The sequence below is a fragment of the Ochlerotatus camptorhynchus genome, unplaced genomic scaffold (genome assembly GCF_037179485.1).
Source record: "Ochlerotatus camptorhynchus isolate MF236.1 unplaced genomic scaffold, CSIRO-AGI_Acam_v1.1 ptg000371l, whole genome shotgun sequence".
NCBI classification, from domain to species: Eukaryota; Metazoa; Arthropoda; class Insecta; order Diptera; family Culicidae; genus Ochlerotatus; species Ochlerotatus camptorhynchus.
Window position 1 is genome coordinate 1,197,389 of NW_027040859.1, and position 22,922 is coordinate 1,220,310.

General features: G+C 37.8%; 1 protein-coding gene across 2 annotated transcripts in view; it reads right to left on the minus strand.

Moving 5' to 3' along the window:
• The window catches only part of AdSS (adenylosuccinate synthetase), a 50,952-nt gene that overhangs the window by 16,783 nt on the left and 11,247 nt on the right, over positions 1 to 22,922 (minus strand). For both annotated transcript variants that reach the window (XR_010518401.1, XM_065232725.1), the window contains exon 2: positions 2,384 to 2,486. Coding sequence is in view for 1 of the 2 variants with exons in the window: in XM_065232725.1 (XP_065088797.1) it covers positions 2,384 to 2,486 (103 nt within the window). In the remaining variant the exon portion in view is untranslated. The remainder of the gene's footprint in view (positions 1 to 2,383; positions 2,487 to 22,922) is intronic.

Below are 22,922 nucleotides of genomic sequence, written 5' to 3' on the forward strand. Positions count from 1 at the left end.
ACCTGGGCCCAGATCAAGGCAAAAGCGAGCAGCCGCCCAGGATGGAAGTCTTTCACGTTGGCCCTTTGCACCGCTGGTGGTACACAGGACCCTAAAGTAAGTAAGTAAGTACCTTCTGCAACTACTCCAGCCAGTGCTGCAAAATATCGACAATACACGGTGATATTCAAAATTCTGCTTTGGTCACTCATTTGAGCTAACAGTCATCTTCAAGGCAAACCATGTCAATTGACATTGACAATGCTGTCAGTGACGAACATGTGCAGATTGTTTTACTAGTTAAATTTGTAACGAAATTAAATGACTTGAGCAAAACAATTACATGGAGTCGTTAAAGTGAACAAGCATCTAAGTCCTGAACGGCTTGGATAACAATAATGTGCCACAGAATGCACGAAATTATACTTTTTGTGACCAGGTGAATCTTTGTCATTGACGAAAAAATGAATGAGATTTTGACGAAGATTTTTTTGAGGATCAAGTATGCCAGTGACTATGTGAAAAATAATTTTTGTCAATATCGCGCGAAAGTCTGTCAATGACAATCACAAATCTCAGCACTGACTCCAGCATACACTACTGCTGCTTTATTTTCAGTTGTGCTGCTTCTCTGGTTTCTTCCGAGTCTTTCGCTTGGGGCAGGAAATCACCCGGTGTCCGTCCGTCTTACAAAGGACGCATTTATCCTTATTATCGCCATTCCGATTGAGGAAATGCAGTGAGGTGGGAATTTAATTTATCACATCGATGTATACCCCACGTACCCCTGTGTAAATATCGAAGCACAGGTCAGTTGGAAACTTCTCCCGGATGACACGTTTAACTTTCCAGCACTAACGCACATATTGGATGTATTTCCCAGCTTGCGACATGCGTACCTCTGCCGCATAATGGAATATTAAATCTTCTGAGTTAAATTTCAAGGCATGACGCATCGATTCCTTCGATTTAAACTTTGAGAAGATTCCCTTTTCCTCAGCATTGTGATAAGCAGCTTCCATGTGAGCCGGATCAGCTTCGCTTTATTTCGCGAAATTCACAATGTGATCTTGCCTGGTGCGATTTGGGTTTTCCAACATGATTCCTGCATTTCCCGGTTGGATAGACACCCTGATAGTATCATGTTGGTTTATTTGGTTCTTCAAAATGCTTGGAGATCAGATCTTGATGTTTTACATACTAGGACAAGGTATTCTACGATGTCCCGACTAATCTTATGAACCCGGTTAGTACTAAGTGCAGAAATTAATTTTTTTAATTTATTTCGGGACCATTCATCTCGTTTTTTTAGTTCGTTGATTGCGGTCTCAGACACTTGCATGTCAAGCACGATCGGGCCTACATGGAGATGATGAATCTGCTTCTCTATCTTCAACGGCAAAATCTAAAAGTTAAGTTAAGTTTTCTTTATTAAGGAGGCTTTCAGTCTGGGCTGGTTCGCCTGCACGGCAAAATCTAAAAGACGTTCGCTCTGTGGTGTGGCCACATTGCGACCAAGGGAAAATAAGAAAAGAGAGTGGTGTTTTTTGTCGTGTTGAGGATTTTTAATAGATTACCACAGTAGTTAAAGGCATAATTTGAACGTTGTAAACAGATGTATAAAAAGGTGAATATAATATTATGTGATTGATTGATTTCAAATTTCCAGATTTCGTGATGGATGGGAACCCATGTAGCATCAAATCCTTCAGAATTCATGACTGCCAAATTTTGATAAAGTTACCTACTATTTCGTAATGAAAGAGTTATTTGATTGTCAGCCAGCGAATCAAATAAATTCCGAAGGCAAAAGATAAGCTGCGATAGTTTACCCGATAACCACGATATAATTCAATAAAGGCATAACCGTTCCAAGAAATGTTCAGAAACAAGACCCAATCCAAACAAACTTCCACGATGTTCGTAGTTCGTAGCATGCATCGTAGTTCGTTTTAGTCACGCAGGTCAAAATTCGCCTTGAATTTCGTCAATTTGCGGTTTCTGTGAAAAGTCGCAGCATGATAAAAAGTCGTATAATTTATTTGACAACAACCTTCGAAGATAACGAACCAGTGAGTCGTGTGTGTATGTGTCTTTCTTCGTAGACCAATCTGATCGTTTCCGCAAAAATTTGGTCGATAATGCTTCTCTTCGCTTTGAGCCATATTTAATAAATCAGGCGCGCAAAAAGGCCTGAACAAGGGTTGAAGGTTACATCGCCGTTCGACGTCACCGGTCGCCCGGTACGAAGAACTTATTTGGCTATGACCTTCATGTGCTGCTAATGCAAAGCTGCCATTGTCAGTCTCAAACGAAGAGAAACTTTGTTTTTCAGACCATTCATCAAACTATTAGATCGATATATATGACGTTCACATTTTCATTTAACTTTGGTTATACTCACCGATAATTGATGTGCACCGTTCGTTGATGATTCCACTGGGTAGCAGGTGGAAATCAAAATCCTTTCCGTTGACCACGACGGTGTGTCCAGCGTTATTTCCTCCCTGCAATCGCGAGAACGAAACGGGTAAAAATCATTAATGAACCGGCCGATTTGTTTGACGATTTCTGTTGGTTCGTTTTTTGAACCAAGAGCTTGGAGCAACAGATGTAATGTATTAAAAATAAAACCACTCGGGCGTTCGGAAACAGTAAACAAAACCGCTTCAATTTCGCTGTTTCACATCGTCATCATCGGTCGCGTTGTGCGGGGTGGACGACGATGAAGGATGGGGTTCAAAATTCGCGCGAAACCCAACTAATGGAGCTCGAGTGTGGCTAATGAATGTTGGATACGGTTTAATTGAGACACATTGCACAGTATGTACATCAATAACAATGTTCAATCAAGCATATACACAAACCGAACGGCAATTACATCAAGTTTGAAAACATCTACTGTATATTTTATGTACAAGAAATGTCATTGTGGTACCTACCAATCAAATTTAATGTTTATTTAAAAAATCAACACATTTATTTCTTGGAAATTTTGCTTGCCACTATTTGAAATATCTAAGAATAGGGGAAACATATAAAACAGGACGAACTTATTACTTTTGATATCGTAAATCGTTTGCCTAATAATGGCGCACTAATTTGCCTATGTTTTTAATTTGACACAAAATGTTCCTAATTCGCCACACTACAAAAATGTTATAAATTCAATCAATAATGAGGGATTGTTGAAGAGATTTCGTTAAATACGTGGCAAGTAATTAACATTATAATATTTAGTTTATTTCCGGAACAGTTTTAAACATAGATTTATCGTCCAAGCATAGCCAAGTTGAACTTACATTGTTTTTTTTTTTTAATATGTCAGAAGGTTTGCATTGTCCATGAAAGATCGATTTAATCAAAACAGTTATTTCTATTGATTCTTCAAAATGTAATGTATTTTCAAGAAAGGTGAATCGGAGAGAGCAGCGAAGTGTGTCAGCGATTATATATGGTCCATATACATTTTCAAAAATTACGTCCAAAAAAATCAGTCAAACTCGATACCTACCAACCGACCAAATTTTTACGTGGTCAGTTTTCAGGCAACCCACCATCATGGTATTTTTGGCACAGCGCCAACCTGAGATGATGTTCCCACCGCCCGCCTGCCGCCTGTTTTTTTTTTGCACGCTACAATACCACCACGTGACAAACGATGCCCCTTCTTTGAGCAGGCAGCGACAAGGACTCCAAGGCGCGGATCGACATCGCCACTGTTCAAACTGTTCAAAGAGTAGCTGTATTTGCTGTTCTGATAACAATACTTACAAAGTTGCGTACACCGAGGCATATGCACCATTACACCGATTAGCTCTAATCGCTTTGGACTCGAACTGTTTTTATCAGCCTACAGATAATGCGTGAAGTGTGTAAAACTGTACTCTACACTACGGATTTACATAATACACGTACGATCCAGCTGCTCTTGATTGCTACCACTATTTAAACACCTTCAGCAAACTATTAGTCACCGTCCGAGCTAGTCCGCGTTAACCAGCAGTGCGATGTGCAGTGGTGGTCGGATAATTATTAACGCATATGGTTAAATCACAGCAGCTGAAATTCTATGTACCTAACGCCCATAATCGAAGACAACATATCAAGAAGACTGGCAACTTTGGCTGAATCCATGCGACAGACACAGTAGCGCTGCGCTCGAGCGAAGGTGGAAGCAACGCATAGAAAAATGAGCAAATACAAAAACCTTTCTTCTGAGCAGTGGCGTCGCGTAGCCGCACTTTTTACCTGTGCACCAACTTTCAAAAATGATTTAATGCCATATTCATACTCGAATCGGTTGAAAATACACTTAATCTTCTAGTTAACTCGATATCTATCCATTGCAAGCAATATTTTGATAATTGTTTATGTTTTGAGATTTGGTGTACAGGTAGATTGAGGTTAAGGCGACGCCACTGCTTCTGAGGATGTAACCTTCTATAGGAGCATTTACCTTTGGGTGGCAGATGACTCGATTGTGCTTGTCTCATACTGGTTGTTTGAGAAAATGAAAGGCTTGTCAGTCTTCTTGATATGTTGTCTTCGCTATAATCCTATATCTGTCCCATATGGAATAAGTAGGCATTGAGAAAATGGCTGTCACAGTTACGAAGTGCGATTCTCATGTTAATATTATAAAAATCATAGTAAATATATTAATATATTTCTAAGGTTAAAATCAGCTGCATTGAAGCTTGCATGTTATGTTTTATAAGCGAAAAATATGGCAACTCGAAAATCAGAACTGTAACTTCACTTCTGGACGATTGAATTTATGGATGGGACTGATAAGCGATTACTTTGCTTTATGGGACAAACTGACTTGATAGTAGATGCCAATTGATAATGGATAGCGTTGTTATCTCAAAATTTACGAAAATCCAAATGGGACTGATATGCGATTATAGGCAGCATAAAACCATAAAGGCAAACGTGGGCGGAAGCGGACCGGAAACGGCAAATTTGACAGTTGTCATAAATGACATCAAGATGCCTAACCGAAGTCGATTTGGTTGTAACTAGTTTTCAATCAGACAAGTAGGCTTACTCAGATCGGGCTTTTCCGCTGCCGTTCTGCTTCCGCTTGGGCCTTAACAGTCATATCTTTGATTTCTTGATTTCTTATTCAAATGGGCTGTTATGCGTTTATGGGTAGTGTAGATATTGTTGGTTGCAACTAAAACTGTTTGGTTTCGGTTTGGTGAACAAAAAATTGGTTGTATTTTCAATGAGATTGATAACTCTTTCAAAATTCCCGTTAACTAACATCTCAGGAGTGCTGCTATCGACTGAGCAAGGTATTACATACGACAAATAGTTTTTCGATGAGAAAATGAAACAGTAATGAGGTAGTGGGCCCAAATTTTGCCTTTGGGAATAGTAGGCAAAAGCAAAAAAAATCTAATTCATTTTGACAAGAAAAAGATTTTTTTCAGTAATATCGATCCCAGAGCATAAACCCTCGATATTAGTTATTTCCCGTACTCGCTTTTTTGCTTTTGCTGAAAGTTGCTGTAAGAAAATAATACAGGAATCACTGATTTGCGCGATAGCAGTCTTTCAACAAATGGAGCTTTTTTTTGTGGATGACAAGTATTAGTATTAGGATGACCCTAATCACATACAAAAAATCGGCTAAATTGGTTGAAATATTGCTGAGAAATGACGATGGGTAGACGACACAACCTGTCTTGCAAATCGAGGAACGCTGTATTATTTTCTTACAATAACTTACAGCAAAAGCAAAAAAGCAAGTACGGGAGCAAACCTATTTTCATCAATTCTGCATAAGGCAATAATCTTCCATGGATCTGAATGTGAAAAGGAACAGCATTATAATTCTTTTCTTCTTTCCTTCATTTAACGTCGGTCTCTGTTCCGCAATCTAGTGCCAATCACCGACGGACATCGATTGCCATCTATTGCCAACAATCGAATGTGCAGGAAGGCAGCTTCCACACCTGCGTAGGATATCGCACCCATTCAACACACATACATACTTCCCTTCCGAAGGAAGACGTGACCAGAGATTTTTATGCCTCAGAAAAATCCCACCGCCCTCGGCTGGGATTGAACCCATACCCATTGGGGTGAGAAAGCAGTCACGCTTACCACTACACCACCGGTGCCGGCTACAGCATTATAATTGTTTAAAATGAAAATAATCATGTTACATCCCTACACTCAAAAAATTTATCACATATCTAATGGATGAAATCCATGTGAATTTCACATAGCTTTCCTGTGATCACATAGCAGCAAATCCCACCACAAATTCATATGAATATTATGAAGCCGATGAAATTCATTTCCAAGATCACATAAATTTAATGGGATCGCATAAATGTTATGTGAAATTCATATTAATTCCATTTATTTTGATTATGGATTAAAATCATGTGCATTTCCAATGGAAGCTACATGCAAACTTTTTTCGGTGTACCAAGACGACAAATAATAATGCAGTGGCGTCGCGTCCACATGTGCTACCTGTGCACGACACAGATGTAAATAATTAAAAAATGCGTTTAGATATTTATAGACTTTATGGTCACATTATAGCTGTACTTCTTTACTCCAGACCACAAGTCAGCATTAATACACTATTTTTAGAAGTGTGGCTCAATTAAATCTTCGACCTTGGTTTGCTTCAAAAAGGATTAAATTCAGTTCGAATGGTTTGCCTAATCCCTAATGCATTGATTTCTAAGCATGTCGATATCACTACCATGAAAAAACTCGTTAAATAGTGCACCTAAAAGCGAGCTTTTTTGGGTGGCTGGTGGCAAGTTTGTGAATGGTCAAATGCCTGATGTAAGCCAAGCAGACTTTCTATCACCTCTTGAAACATACCACAAATTTTTTCACAATACATGGCGGTTTGCACCACTAGTTGTAATTGAAACTTTCAGTAGTCACGCGTCAAACGGGAGCAACACGGAAACAGCAGTCTGGTACGCTTTGGACGTTATCATACTTGCAGACCGATTTGAATGTGTGAGTTTAAATTAGAAGAACATTTGTGATGTATGGATGATGTATAGCCTAAAGCGTGCATTTCTCACTGTGCACTTTGATATCTGATTGCAGGCAAAGAGAGTAAAGGGCTGAACACAATGATAGCGGCATAGCGGCAATCGCAAATTTTACAATACACTGAAATCCGTTTGACAACCTACAATGAGCGCGTTGCGGCAAAAGCGGCATTGTACTAAAAGGCTTTTTTTTTCAACATTTTGGAAAAACGCGCTGCGGTTGAGCGGAAGCCTGAGAAGTGCTCATCGTTTTCAGTTGTATTTTTTTTTTTTTTTTTTTGTAATTTTGAGATAACCAGAACCTTTTAGACGTGAACCAAATAATCATCCAAGGTCGTAGAACCACGCATCCGGACATATTTCGGGAATCCCCGGAGAACTGGTCAGATTCTTCTTGAAGCAACACCCACATGCAACACATCAAATTACATGATAATTCAAAAATAAGATCATTGGTGGCCATATTACCTACCCAGTACTACCATAGAGGTAACTCTAAGACAAGAAGGTCCCGAAATAACGTGCTCAACTTTTTGGCTCAGCTCTGGTACTCTCTTCGGTCCCAAGCTAAACAATTCACCCCTCGAAACATGGGAAAATCCACTATCCCCTCATTTTATCTGTCAAACTTTCATAGCGAATCAAAACAAACATTGTGTAGTAGTAGAATTTCGACTAGAATGGGGTACATTAATCGTTTGCTTGGGACCAATAGGCTAGTCAAGTAGTGAGCCAATTTAAAATCGTTAGTTTCGTATTGATTGTTGGTACTACGTTGGCCAGATCCGAACATATTACATATACCCCCTGAGAAGTGAAACTTGAATCTACATCCTCATGTGACACACCAAACTATATGAGAATTCAAAAGCAAGAACATTGGTGACTATATTAGATACTCAGGACCACACTGGCCTTATATTTTCCGGGTGCTCCCGGGGAATTTCGTAAATTTCCCGAAATTTTCCTGAGGCCAAAGGAACTTCTCTGGGGTTCTCGGAACTTCCATGAAATTCTCCTCAGAACTACTTTGAAGTTCTCGTCAGAACTACTTTGAACTTCTCCTCAGAACTACTCTGAAGTTTTCCTCAGAACTAAGTTCTCGTCAGAACTACTCTGAGGTTCTCAAACAAAAAAAAACTTCTCTAGATCTTCGATGAAGTTTTCAACATTTTCCTGAAATGTACGAAGTTGTCTGAGTATTCGCATGAAGATCTTTAAACTTTCCCACTAGTCGGGACCTCTCTCAAGATATCTTTACTCCCCCAGAAATTCTTTTAACTTCTCAATAAATTAGAGTTGTCTGGATTTCCTTAAAATTCACGGAACTTTCCTTAAGCTCCCGAAATTTTCGTGATATTCATACCTCTTCTCCGAAGCTCTCGATATTTCCGTCAGCGTCAGTTGTAAATCTCTCAATTACCGATGGTTGCGCAGGTGTGCCTGTCAAAACTTCCGAAGAACTTCAAGGTTAGGGCGTAATTGCTTTTGTGAACTAACCGGTCAATCGCCGATTTCTCGCGAATTAAAGTTCAATTTAAAAACCTAACACCACAAACAGGTAGAGGAATGATTCCTCCATATTTTAGTATAGTTTGTTCGCAAGATTGAACTTTTATTCGCGAGAAATCGGCGATTTACGTGTTTGCTTACAAAAGCAATTACGCCCAAATCTCAAAGTTCTCCGGACTTATGAGCTTCCCTGGTTCATTCTGATAGTGTTGTTCTGATGAATGATAAATTAATTCAAGTTTGCTACCCAGGGGACTTCATGAATTTTCTATGTATTATCTATGTATCAAAAAATGTTTTCGGAAGTGTTTGACGGATATTCTTCATTACACTTCAGTCAGAAGAGTTAGCCTTGTGATAAATTGAATCGAGAATTATTTAGTGTTTCAATTTCTCAATGTTCAATGTTTATCTTTCAAGGTTGCGTCAATTTTCGGCTTAAATGATTTTTATAGGTACTGGCTACGGCCGAGATGGTTTTTATCGCAGGTGGCAAGAGCTCACGGTCTCCCAGTGTTGGTGAGTTCTTTACCGTTAATGTTCACGAAAAGTTCACTATTTTGCCATACAGAAATTCAAAAAAAAAAAAAAATGGCAGTTTTTGACCTGTTTCATACGACCGGAAGGTGTATGCTGATTACAAATGCCGTGCCAAATGGATTTCCTACGCAATTAATCAACCTTTGATGTGAATTTCGCTAATAAACACGAGGAGCATTTCTTATAGCAAAACTTGCCATAACAAAATGGACATAGTTAGTTTTAGTAAACAAACTAACACTTCTTCCTTGTTTGTCACCTTTGATGAAGCTCCTAGGGCTATGGCTACTGGGTACTGCGGACTCACTCAATATGCTTGTGAACTTGAAACCATTAACTGTCAAACGGGAGCCAAACATTCAGAAGCTACAAATGTAGTTACTCTTCTTAACTTTCGTCAATTATTGTCATCTCACAGAAATCGTGCTTTTTCATAATTTATTATTGATTGTAAGCTCAAAGGCAGAAACCTCAGTGAAGAAAGCTTAAAAATCAGCACAGCTTTGATTACTTAGCTGGGTTACAATTCCAATAAAACATACTTTGGCGAAAAAAGAATGTACAGTGTTCACTCGGCTGTCGACAGAAGCAGACCACTCTCAATGTGTGTTACGCGATCGTCTGTTTACTCGGCAGCAACCATTGTGTGGTCCTCCTCATTGTTCTTCATCAGCAGTTCTTTCAGTCGATGCGTCGTCGACTTTGGAAAACAACCGTTTCGTGATGAATGTGTGAGTGCTGACTACGTTTTGCGTCTATTGCTGCAATGGAAGCGCTCTGACTCTCGTTGGCGAATTTGCTCTACAATGAAACCACTGGAAGCGGCTCCCTTTCTGGTGTAGGAGGTTTATTGGATAGCGGAAGATAAAATGTTTATGGTGATGTACCTTTTGACTATAGTTTTAAGATGTATTGTATAGTGAACAAGAATCCTCGGCTCTGTAAAGTTAATTCGTTTGAGCCTTATCAAATAACTTAATAAAAAAAGACTGTAATCAAACTTTATGAGTCATGCTCGAGCATTCCTGGCTCAGAGTTTTTGGCGGTATTCAACTGAAGCAATTTGCTACTTGAGAAAATTTTCAAGCAGTACCAGGCTATGATGACTCTACCGTCCTGCATAATTATTTAAAATATTGAGGTCCATCCATAAATGACGTAGCCGACTGTTGACTGATTTTAACCCCTCCCCCCTCGTAGCGTATTTTCCAATACCATAGCCGGTCACAACTTCATAAAGACCCCCTCCCCACTCAAATCTCAACTAACAACATGAGCTTGTTCCCTTGAATGTTTTGTTAATTATTACGAGATAAATCTCAAATTGATATGGGGTGAAATTGACCAACCTCTCAAATGGTTTCCCAGTGAATTTCTAGCAACTATTCTTATTTGATTCGGGTTCCCTGAATCCAAATCATATGCTAAAACCATTGTGCGAAAAGTATTTTCAGCAGAACAATCACTGGAAAATTCGCGAAAAACCCTTGATTTCGTGGTAGCGTAAACATTCTACCGTACTTTATTAAATAATTCGTGTTCATGGACACATGGAAAGACAACAATAGTTGCAGCCTATGATCGTTTGTTTGAGTATCAACAAGTATGTAATTGAACGTCAGCTCAATCAAATTGAAATGTATGCAATAAAATATATCTTTTTTGTTATGAGAAACTCATCAAAGCAATCATTGGAGTTTTATGATGCAAAGCTATTGAGGGGAAACTATTCACCCTTATCGCGCCGAAAGGCCAACCGGACATGAACACCCTCCAATCCTGGACCCAATGCGTCCGCCTATAGTCAGACTCACGGAACAGTCTGCAATTGGCGACCGACGCTTTTTGAAGGCACGGCTGCGGGACCCCAAAATTATGGACATTGTGCGGACTTATCTTTCATACTTGCACGACCAGCCACCTTCAGTATGCATTCGCGGAATCACTAAAACTAGTGCAACTTTAATGCTGGCAGCAGAAGGACTACCAACGGAAACAACCCTTTTACGCGTAATTTTCCTGGACGTTCACGAAGAACTAGGAATTCCACGCACCGACGCTTTGGCAGACCTGAATTCACACCGCGCGTTCCTACTTAGTGAACGCACAAAACGACTGCAGCAAACTAGGGAGGCCGTTCGCAAATTTTACAGTCCTCCAAATTTTCAACGGCACTGACGCACTCTACTAAAGGAAGTAACGACGACTATTCCCATGCAAGGGAATTATTATTATCGAATGACGACACTCTACATGAGGTAGACCCTGCTAATGTAAGTAATACTGACCCTCCAAAAATCTCTTCACTTCCTCAACAGAATGCGACTGAAATTTTGGTGTATTGCCAAAATTTCAATCGCATGAAAAGCCCAGCTAAAATGAAAGAAATCCACCAGAACATTCTATCTTCTTCTTTTCAAATAATTCTTGAAACTGAAACAAGCTGGGACGAAAGCGTCCGAAGCGAAGAAATTTTTGGAAACAATTTTAATGTATTCCGGCACGACAGGAATTTTCAACTCTGTAATAAAAAGTCTGGTGGTGGAGTGCTCATTGCCATCAATGCTGACTTTACTTCTGAAGAAATCATAACAAATAAGCACAAGGAATTCGAAAATGTCTGGGTCAAAGCACTTATTGCCGGTGAAATACACATTTTTTCTTCTGTGTATTTTCCACCTAAACATGCCCACAAGCAGTCTTTTGAACTATTTTTTCAAATTGTTGAAACTATAATGTCAAATATGGAACCAGAAGTAAAACTGCATATTTATGGCGACTTCAATCAACGAAACGCAGACTTTATTACAGACATTGAAAATGAATCATTTTTACTCCCGGTCGTAGGTGAAGACGAAACATTACAATTATTATTCGACAAAATATCTTATTTTGGTCTTAATCAAATAAACCATGTAAAAAATCAACAAAACTCATATTTAGACCTTTTATTTACAAATTGTACTGAAGACTTCTGTGTGGATACATCATTAGCACCTTTATGGAAAAATGAAGTGTTTCACACAGCAATTGAATACTCAATCTTCGTACAAAATTCTTCTTCCTCCAGCGACTGGGAATACGAGGAAGTGCCTGAATACCATAAAGTAAATTACGAAGAAGCCAAACGTAGACTATGTACAATAAATTGGCAAAATTTAATAAGTATTGAAGGAAATGTCGATACTGAAGTAGAAAAATTTCACTCAATTCTTCAAAGCCTAAGGTAACATGCATAAATGACATAGCATTTGAGGGGGGAGGTGGGGGTTTCAGAACTTGTGACCGGCCATGTATTGGATATAGCCAAATACGCTACGAGGGGGGGAGGAGGGGTCTAAAATTGATAAAAAATATGCTACGTCATTTATGGATGCTCCCTAATTTTAGAAACTGTACCATCAAAAAAAAAGAAGACAAACACAAAACAATAAACTACCCGCATGCAACCAATTAAATACAGCCATCAACTCTGCATATGAGGACTATAACCGCAAAGTCGAAAATGAAGTCAAATCATGTCCTAAGAACTTTTTTAATTATGTAAACACGAAATTAAAAAGCAGCAATTTTCCTTCGCGAATGAATTTGGATGCAAATGTAGGTGTGAATTCTTCTGAAATTTGCAATCTCTTTGCAAATTTCTTCCAAGAAGTTTACACCACATTTTCCGAAGAAGATCGTGACCGCGATTTCTTTGCATTCATTCCTGAAATTTCTAAAAACATCTCTGTCAACTAACTTTCTCGACATGAAGTCCTCAATGCACTAAAAAACTTAAACGCGTCGAAAGGGTCTGGACCTGACGGCATCGCACCCATATTTTTGAAAAACCTTTCTGAAGAACTCGCATTTCCTCTAGAGCGTCTTTTCAACATGTCTCTGAAAAATGGAAAATTCCCTGAAGTTTGGAAATCATCTTATTTGGTACCTATTTTCAAATCAGGTGCAACATCAGACATTCGAAATTATCGTGGAATTGCTATTATTTCTTGCATTCCAAAACTTTTTGAATCAATCGTAAACGGCAATATTTTTCAGCAGGTGAAAAATCTAATTACAAGTAAACAGCACGGCTTTTTTAAAGGTCGCTCAACTACCTCTAATCTTCTAGAATATGTATCTTTCATTATTAAAGCGTTGGACAGTGGCAAGCACGTTGAAGCGCTATACACCGACTTCAGTAAAGCATTTGACCGCATCGACATACCATTATTAATCCTCAAATTGCAGAAAATAGGAATGGAGCCTGGACTTTTGAATTGGCTTCAATCATACCTAACACATCGTAAACAAATAGTTCGCTTTCAAAATAAACTTTCAGACCCAATTTCAGTCACCTCTGGGGTACCCCAGGGTTCTCATTTAGGCCCACTTCTTTTTATTTTGTACATAAACGACATTTCCTACATACTTAAAAAATAAAATTGCTTGTATATGCAGACGACATGAAGCTCTTTATGGAAATAAGTAATTCTAGCGATGCAGAAGAATTCCAGAATGAAATCAATATATTCCACACCTGGTGTAGTAAAAGTCTACTTAAACTGAACGTAAAAAAAATGTCCTGCAATAGCATTTAGCAGAAAAATTGAAACACCGCATATTGAAATATCATTAGGCAACCAAATAGTAGAAAAAAACAAAATTGTAAGAGATCTAGGTGTAATCCTAGCTTTTATAGAACATTATAATACTATCATTAGTAATGCAAACAGAATGCTAGGCTTCATCAAAAGGTTCAGTCATAATTTCGAAGACCCATACACTATTAAGCTATTATATACCACATATGTAAGGCCAATTCTGGAATACTGCCACCTAGTATGGAATCCATACATTTCCATACACGAAGAACGCATAGAATCTGTCCAAAAACAATTCCTTTTATATGCTTTACGTAAATTGAATTGGACTGCATTTCCATTACCATCTTATGAAGCGCGCTGCATGCTTATCAATATACAAACACTTAAGGAGCGCCGCCAATTTGCAATGCTTTTCTTCATCAACGACATTATTTTAATGCGGATAGATTCGGCAGAAATTCTCGCACAATTAAATTTTTACACACCTTGTCGATATCTTAGAACACGGAATTTATTTTCAGAAACATCGTACAGAACAAACTATGCAAAAAATAGCCCAATCAATCGAATGATGCGCCTATATAATTTGCATTGCGGAACTATTGACATCACTATGTCCAAGCAGCAAATACAAACTAAGCTAAAACAGAATAGAATTAATGCATAGTATGTAAGTAAACATTGTAATAATCATTGTATGTAGTCTACACTGGCTTGACGAAATGGAAATAAATAAATAAAGAAAGAATGATTATAATTGATAAATTTGCCCTTGGATTACGGTACGTAAAAATCTAAATCTACATCTACATAACTTACTGCAGATGGTCTATACTAACTTATAATGAATATCTGTCATTTTGAAAATTTATATTAAATATGTTTCAAGTTATAAATCATAGCAACGTTGTGTATGGAAAATACATTAAGAACAAAATTTGATCAGATCATCCGACCACCACTGTAAGTGGAAGGTTGAAGAAAGATATCGAATTAATTGCTCTATTCTTATCGACGAGCCGAGTGGTGGTTGAAAATACAGAGAACAGCCAAAGCGACAACAAGCAGATGTGTTGAGAAAATTTGTTAAGCCAGAGAAAGAGATCAAAACATCACACCCGCCCACGGTTACGTGGGATTTTCGCCATTCGAGAATGATCCCACGAGATCTATCATCCTTGATTTGCTAGTTGTTGTTTCTATCCGTGTTTGTTATACAGTATCCCCTCCCTAATCCGGCTCTCGTTAATCCGACGACTCGATAATCCGACATCTCGTCCTCGGTTACATTGATTAGTATGGATTTGACAGTCAGATTATCCGATCAACCACGCTAATCCGGCCTCAAATTTGTCGGATACGCAGGGCGATACTGTAGTTTCAAAAGTTTTATTTTAAGTAGCAGCAAAATAAACGGTATCTCGTAGAAGTTAAAACATAACATCTGCTCAATAAATATATAATTCAAAGATTGTTAACAGTCACACTTCGCCGACCTGAGCTGGTGGTAAATTGCCAAACGTTTGGCTAATTGGTACGGCTTACAACTTAATAAGCGTTCGTGTTGTTGATTTTATGCCAACAAAACGATTTCTAGCATGAATATGTATGTATGTAATCTAGGGTATTTTTTTTGTTCAAAATTAAGGCAAGTTTGTACAGAAAAAATCCTTGCCGGGAATTGATATCGGAACTGACGAAAACTCACTTGCTTACTTTCAGTGTTGGAAAGTTCGCTTTTCAAAAAAATTTCTTTCGCTGTTCATCTGAGAATTATTTCGCGATGTACGAAAAAGTTCAGCAATCGCTTCGGAAAGAGAATTCAAACTGAACATTGCATTAGGTCCTAAGTAACATTGGCAGATTCTCATCGACGACTTTATATTTGTCTCCCCACGGCCACGTAAAGACATTACCAGGTATTATGCTTTCCTTCAGTTTTATGAGCGTCCCACATCGTAAATCTTACTCTACTTGGTCTAACCACCTACCTCGCTGAGCTCCACTGCGTCTTGTGACTGAATTGCAGTTCGGAATTCTGACACACAACGTGTCCCGGCTATTGCAGTGTGATATGCAAAAGAACTCTACAAGGTGGGTAGGTCACCTCTTCGTGGTAAGTTACGGGATGTAAGATCTACCACATCGAACTATGGCCCGAAGCTCTTCTTGTTGACGGTTATGAACCTTGGTTTTGAGATTGGATACAAGAAAAGATTCGGACCAGGGTTCCGATGCATGGTTAAATATCAGTATCATCGCTTGGTTTTCTGACTAAGAAGACCTATTTTGATTGCTGGGAAGGTGCATATTTGAAGAAATCCCAGAAGTTTTTCAAATTATACGGAACATCACAATTGAATGAGGATTAATGTAAGACCTATTATGGTTGATGAGAAAGCGCGTCGTTGGAAAGGACCTAGAACGCTTCGAATATTGCGGAACATCACAATTGAATGAGGATTCTTGGGAGAAGAGCAAGTATGTATGAGTATCGAAAACGAATACCTCATTGCTTTTCAATAGTAATGAGGTACTACGCCATGTACTAAACAAAGAAAACGGACATATCACGAAAGATCAACGTATTGGTCGCAGTGATTATGATCCGAACAAAGGGGAAAAATGACGATAATTACACCTAGGTTTCTGGAACCTGTAGTACCGGTACCGATATTACCGGTAATACTAGATGATTTTCTGGTACCGGCATGAGCAATACCGGTATTTTTGGTACTGTTCATTTTAAAAATGGTTAAAGCCCATTTTAATATTCGATGCCTATTATATTTTTTAAAGTATTTTTAGTAGCACTGTCAACAAGTAATAATTTTTTAATATTTTATAAAACGATGGAAAACCCGAACTAATTTTTTTTTATAAAACGTCGAGAACCAACAAGATTTGAGTGCCTTGAAACTGAAGAATTTAAATGAAAGTATTTCACAATTCTTTGCAAACCATTCAGTACCAACAACCCTAACTGCACCAATTGCACTTCGAACAAAACGACTGTCGGATTGACCGGCGGGAGAGCACAAATGATGCGTGTTGTTCAATTCGAGGATTTTATTCAACTGTGTTGTTTGTTGTTTGCAATTGGCAAAATAAATTTGGCCCCCCCTGGAGAATAGAAGAACTATGAAAGTGATGATGATTTCAAAATTTCGCTACTTTGAAATTGAACAGTATTTTTCGATTGGTGGAAATTCCGGGCAATTCGGAGGATTCATTCATTCATCGATCTTGTTGGCAGCATACCACTCCAGCACCACCTTGGAGTAATGGCAGCTGGCCAAATCAGGCCAAAAGATGACTTTTCCCCTATGCTTGCGGATGAACGGCAATACGCGCTTTTTCAGGCATACTTCGATGTAAACTTGGGATGTCATCGTCGAGGATGTGACGAATGGTTTCGGTTTTCAGATCACAACTGTAAATCGCTTGCCAAATCATGGCCTTCTTCGCGAACTTGTCGGCAAACATGAACTTAAATCTTCCCGACACATCCCCACGTCCAATCGCGATTTTATACTTTTGACCGAGAAGCTGCTTAAAATCGAGTTTGACGAATGTTTTGTCATCGATCAAAGTGCAACCCTTTTGTTTCTTAAAAACACAGTCGTACAAGAGTCTTGCACGCTTTTTGGCCACTGAATTCTGCTTCATGTGCCGGTTCGGATGTTTACTGGCTTTGTACCGGGGTTGACTTTAACGCACCTCAACACCTTGTTGCGCAGCTGACGATCCCTGGTTCCAGTTTCTTCGTTGGTCCACTGATTCCTTTCCACACTCAGGGTATCCTTGTAGGTTTTGAGCACTCGACAAACTGTTGTTTTCGGCATCTTCAACACTTTAGCCAGCTTGAAACCGGACCATTCCGGATTTTCCAGGTGTTTGTGCACAATATTATTTATTCTTTCGAGTTCCATTTGACGTTATTTCTGAACACGATCGACTACTTTGACCAAACTTGCACCAATTGTTCTCTATAGAAATGTAAACAAACCACTGTCAAAGATTTTCGATTCCCAACACTAGAGGCGTGCTAGCGGCGCACGAGTGCACTGTGGTCCAAAACGGCAAAAAGTGGAACTTTATTCCTAGAGCCTAGCCTTTACATTTTAGCCATATAGTGTCTTCGGAAAAAATGTTTGTATAAATATCTTACATAATATAAAACTGTCAAAAATTAGTCATGTCTTACTATGCAAAAAATAAAAACACTAACTTTTTTCCTTGAGGATATAGGGGAACGATGTTTTCAGCAAAGTTGTAGACAATGTAAAAACAAGCAACTTCACTCAATACGTCAAAATTCTAAATCCTGTATTTTCAGAGTTATGGAGCTTTTTCTATGGAAGTTCCCTTAAATTTAGTTTTTCATACTTAACTTCTTTAAATTTCATTTTTCAAGTATACAATGTTCTAGACAATTATTCAAACAATCAAAACACACGATTTAGAATTTTGACGTATTGAATAAAGTTGCTTGTTTTTACATTGTCTACAACTTTGCTGAAGACATCGTTCCCCTGTATCCTCAAAGAAAAAAGTTAGTGTTTTTATTTTTTGCATAGTAAGACATGACTAATTTTTGACAGTTTTATATGATGTAAGATATTTATACAAACATTTTTTCCGAAGACACTATATGGCTAAAATGTAAAGGCTAGGCTCTAGGAATAAAGTTCCACTTTTTGCCGTTTTGGACCACAGTGGAGTGGCGTAACAATTTACTTTTAGTCAACCTTTAGAAAGCAAATTATTGATTCGCTCGACTAAGCTTAATTGTTGCAAATATAAGTACTTGAAAACGACTCCACAATTAGCCACGGCAAGCTAAGCTGTCAATTTCGCTATCGTCACCAAATAATATATCCAAATGATTTGAGAAAAAAATTAAAACAGAGATAAATACGCAATACGTCTACTAAACTTAGGTAAATTTTATTCATCTTGCAGCAAATTTTTAATTGTGGCGAAATGATTAGATTTGACTTGGTTATAAAAAAAAAAACTTCATCCATGGTGAATTCAGAAACTATTTAAATCAACAACAAATTCGCATTTCTCGGTTTTTCCTGGTGCAAATAAAATCCCGATCTTTTCACGGATTTCACTACCACCATGTATCTGCTTTATGAAGTTTATGAATGATAAACAAATCACTATCTTGCTAGAAAATACTCTAGTCGCAGTCATAAATATTGATGTGTATCAATTATAAAGCATTAACCGGTTTTTGATAGGCAAGCCAACTGCATTCAAAAGAAACATAAACGATCAGCTGATGACCTAAGCAATACTCGAGAAACCAAGTACAAGGTGTCATTATAATACCATTATCAAGCGAAATAAGAGGCTTGGTTGCGATTAGGGCGCGTAGCTCTGCAGACGTTGACGTTGTCATGCTATAGAGGCGTGATTGGCGATCAGCTTACTATTGCTGTCGGTACTGGAGTAGTACCAATGACACTAACACGGTAGATTAGAAATTTCGACATCTACAACAATGACGTAACCAGACGTGATTTACACCTAGTATTCAATACACACTTATTTTTTTGCCTTGATTTGTGTCGCGGCCAAAAGCTACTTTCTTCTCCCGTTAGAGAGAGTCTTTCGCTGTCTGGTTCAGACACTGATTTTTTTATTCTAGCAGCTGCTTTTTTCTCCGGTAAAGGAGAGAAGTTTTCACTTCTAGATCAGAGTTTCTCTGGCAGCTACTTTTTTCTCCGGTTAAAGAGAGAAGTTTTCGCTTCTAGGTCGAAAGTTCTTTCTGATTCTAAAATGAAGAATCTGAAGTAACCTACGAACTTAGTTTTATTTTATATTCTGTACAAGGTGATCTTAAATCTATGTGTTACATTAGCGATCTATAATTATTTAAAATCATTTCCTGTCACTATGGAATTTTCAATTTCCCTCTCAATACCGAACTTTAAGCTAATTTCTGCTAGTTATAATCGAGTTTCTACGCGGGCTTAAAAAGGGATAACACTAGTTTACAGCATTTTTGAACTCGGTAAGGTGATGATCATTTCCAATGCAAAATCCTACGCTGAATTCAATTCCGTGGTCAGAAAAAATCAAAGTAGAGCCATTTTTGAGATATACATAAATTTTGATTTTTTGAATTTTGGACAAAAGTACGATTACTAAAATGTCAATATCTTTGAAATTAGTGCACCAATTTTAAATCTTTTTTTTTATGAAAATGAAGCTAAATAAATTTGGTATCGTTCACTAGAATATTATGTCTTAATTAAAAATTTAATTTTGAAGTCATTTAAAAATTTACAGCATTTTTTTTTATTTTTCCTGCGAATTTTCCATAAAAATCTTGTTTTAATCAACATTTTTAATGGGATAAAAAGATTCAAAAAATCATTCCATAATTTATTCTTAAAGTCCATTCAAAACCGGAGAAAATGAGCCTTTAATGGATGAAATCGGTTGGAAATTGACGAAGTTATGAGCATTTTTGTAAAACACTTTAAAAATGTTGCTGAAATACAACAGCTTTAGAGTTCCGCATCCAAATCGCATGTAAAGTTTTCATGGGAGATTCTTTTCTCTACATATCAATTTGATTAAGGCATATCAGGATTTAAAACCGAGTTGATACAAAAGAAATTTATTTAGGTTTTATTAAAAATGATTGAGAATCGAATGACTTTGTCTTCGATGTTTTGAACTTATTTCTCGAATCAGAAACCAACAATAGTCACCCATCATTGCTTCATCCCAAAACCCTTGGTAACGACGTTCCATCATCTTCATTTGTTGGTGGAAACGTTCGCCGTGCTCATCACTCTCGTCATCAAGATTTTCCGGGAAAAAATCCATGTGAGAATGTAGGAAATGTATCTTCAAAGACATTAACATTAACATAAGACATTAACACTTATCAAACATAGATGAAGTAAGATAATGTCGATCAGGAAAGAACATACTGTAAATAAATTGTTAATATGAAAGTTATTCAAAAAGTCAATTTACCTTGCGCCTGACATCCACCTAGCCAAGCACGTTTTGCACGAACTACATAATACTTTTGGAATTCACGGTTCGTCAAAGTCTCCAGGATCAATTTTAAAATAAAGCCTGTATGCAGTTTGCAACGAAGCAGTGAAATTGACCGATTTTGTAAATATATAGTTGCCACACGCGTAACAAAACTTTTGATGATCATTTTTACACTTGAATTCACGTTTTGTCGTATACATCGTTAAGCAATGTTAAAGAAAGAAAGCTGTCAAATTGAGTTGGTTGCGTTAGGTTTTCGCCGAGCGGTCTCACAAACACTACACAGCAAAAAAATAATTTTGATATCACATCAAAGTGGATGCACTACAATCATGTCGAAAATTTCATGTAATTTTTATGACCACATAAATAAACAAATGCAGTAAAAGCAGCGTAATGTCAGTTCATGCATTGTATTAATGATAATTTTGTCCTTTTTAGCAAGTAATATTACACCATATTTTCGACATGATTGTAGTGCATCCACTTTGACGTGATATCAAAATTTTTTTTTTGCTGTGTAGCGTAAATTATATTGTTGAAAATATCCCATTTAATTTTGCGTGACAGCTGGTAGTGTTAGTGAAATGCACCGTATGCGTACACGTCCGCAGAATGGCTTACGTTGCACTGGTGCATGAACCTAGGAGCGGGACAACGGCCAATCTAGAAACATTCAATTTCCATGATTTTACAAAAAATTTCATAACTTCGACAATTTCCAACCGATTTCATCCATTAAAGGCTCATTTTCTCCAGTTTTTAATGGACTTTAAGAATAAATTATGGAATGATTTTTTGAATCTTTTTATCCCATTAAAAACGTTGATTCAAACAAGATTTTTATGGAAAATTCGCAGGAAAAATAAAAAAAAATGCTGTAAATTTTTAAATGACTTTAAAGTTAAATTTTTAATCAAGACATAATATTCTAGTGAACGATAGCAAATTTATTTAGCTTCATTTTCATAAAAAAAAAGATTTAAAATTGGTGCACTAGTTTCAAAGATATTGACATTTTAGTAATCGTACTTTTGTCCAAAATTCAAAAAATCAAAATTTTTGTATATCTTAAAAATGGCTCTACTTTATTTTTTTCTGACCACGGCATTGAATTCAGCGTAGGATTTTGCATTAGAAACGTTGGTCAACCACTAAAGTTCACACTTTTTATGTTGTTTTGTAAACTAGTGTAATCTTTGCTTTCGAGTCCTTATATACTATGCCCTTTTCGGAACCGGGATTTCTCAATATGCTCATGAATTTATTGCTTTTTGTTACTCAGATCCGATATGGCTCTAGGATTATTTCACCGAAATCTGTGAAATTTTATCGAAATCTCAACAGCTGAACGTTCGGTAAACAGCTCGGTGATTTTTCATAGATTTCCTGCAATTTTTCACCGAATATCTGTGAAAAATTACTGGAAATCTGTGAAAAATCACCGAACTGTTTACCGAACGTTCAGCTGTTGAGATTTCGGTAAAATTTCACAGATATCGGTAAAATAATCTTAGTGTGTAACGTTTAAACATTAGATTATTATCATTCGTAAAGGATGAACAATCTACATGCGCAGATATGTCGCTTGTAGGCGTGTTTATCCTACTCGAGCGCATATGCATCCTAAGTAAATAGTGCAGTCAGTTTATGTAATGGAGCTGTCGTTGTTTTGCCCTACTATTCATTTCTTTTCCTTGGCTTTGATATCGACATCAGCTAAGACTTATGCAACTATGCGGGTTGGCTTATAACATTGATCCTAAATTAATTGCCTCGCGGTAACAATTTGTTTTCCGTTGCCAAAAAGGCAGCTCCCACACCTGGGCCCTACCTATCGACCCATGAACCGGGGACCAACGGCGTGATCAGAGATGTTATGCATCAGAACATCCCGGTGGCACCGACTGGGATTGAACCCAGGCCTGCTGGGGTGAGAGGTAATCACGCTTACCACTACACCACCGGCTGAGGGGGGAGGGGGGCACCCTTTACATCGGGTTTGTTTATGTTCACCATCGTCGTGAGTACCGTGAACATTAATGGCTGTCGACCGTCGTTGGAGATGTTCTCAAAACTGCGTAAGTGACCTCCCATAGTTCATATCCTTTCAAACGTTTTTATCACACATGGCTGGAGTAAATCGGGTGAGACCCTTCCTTTTTGTTTTAAACAGGATTGGAATTAAAATTGAGGAGCTCGGCTAGTTTGACGGCTACCGCTTTTGCTT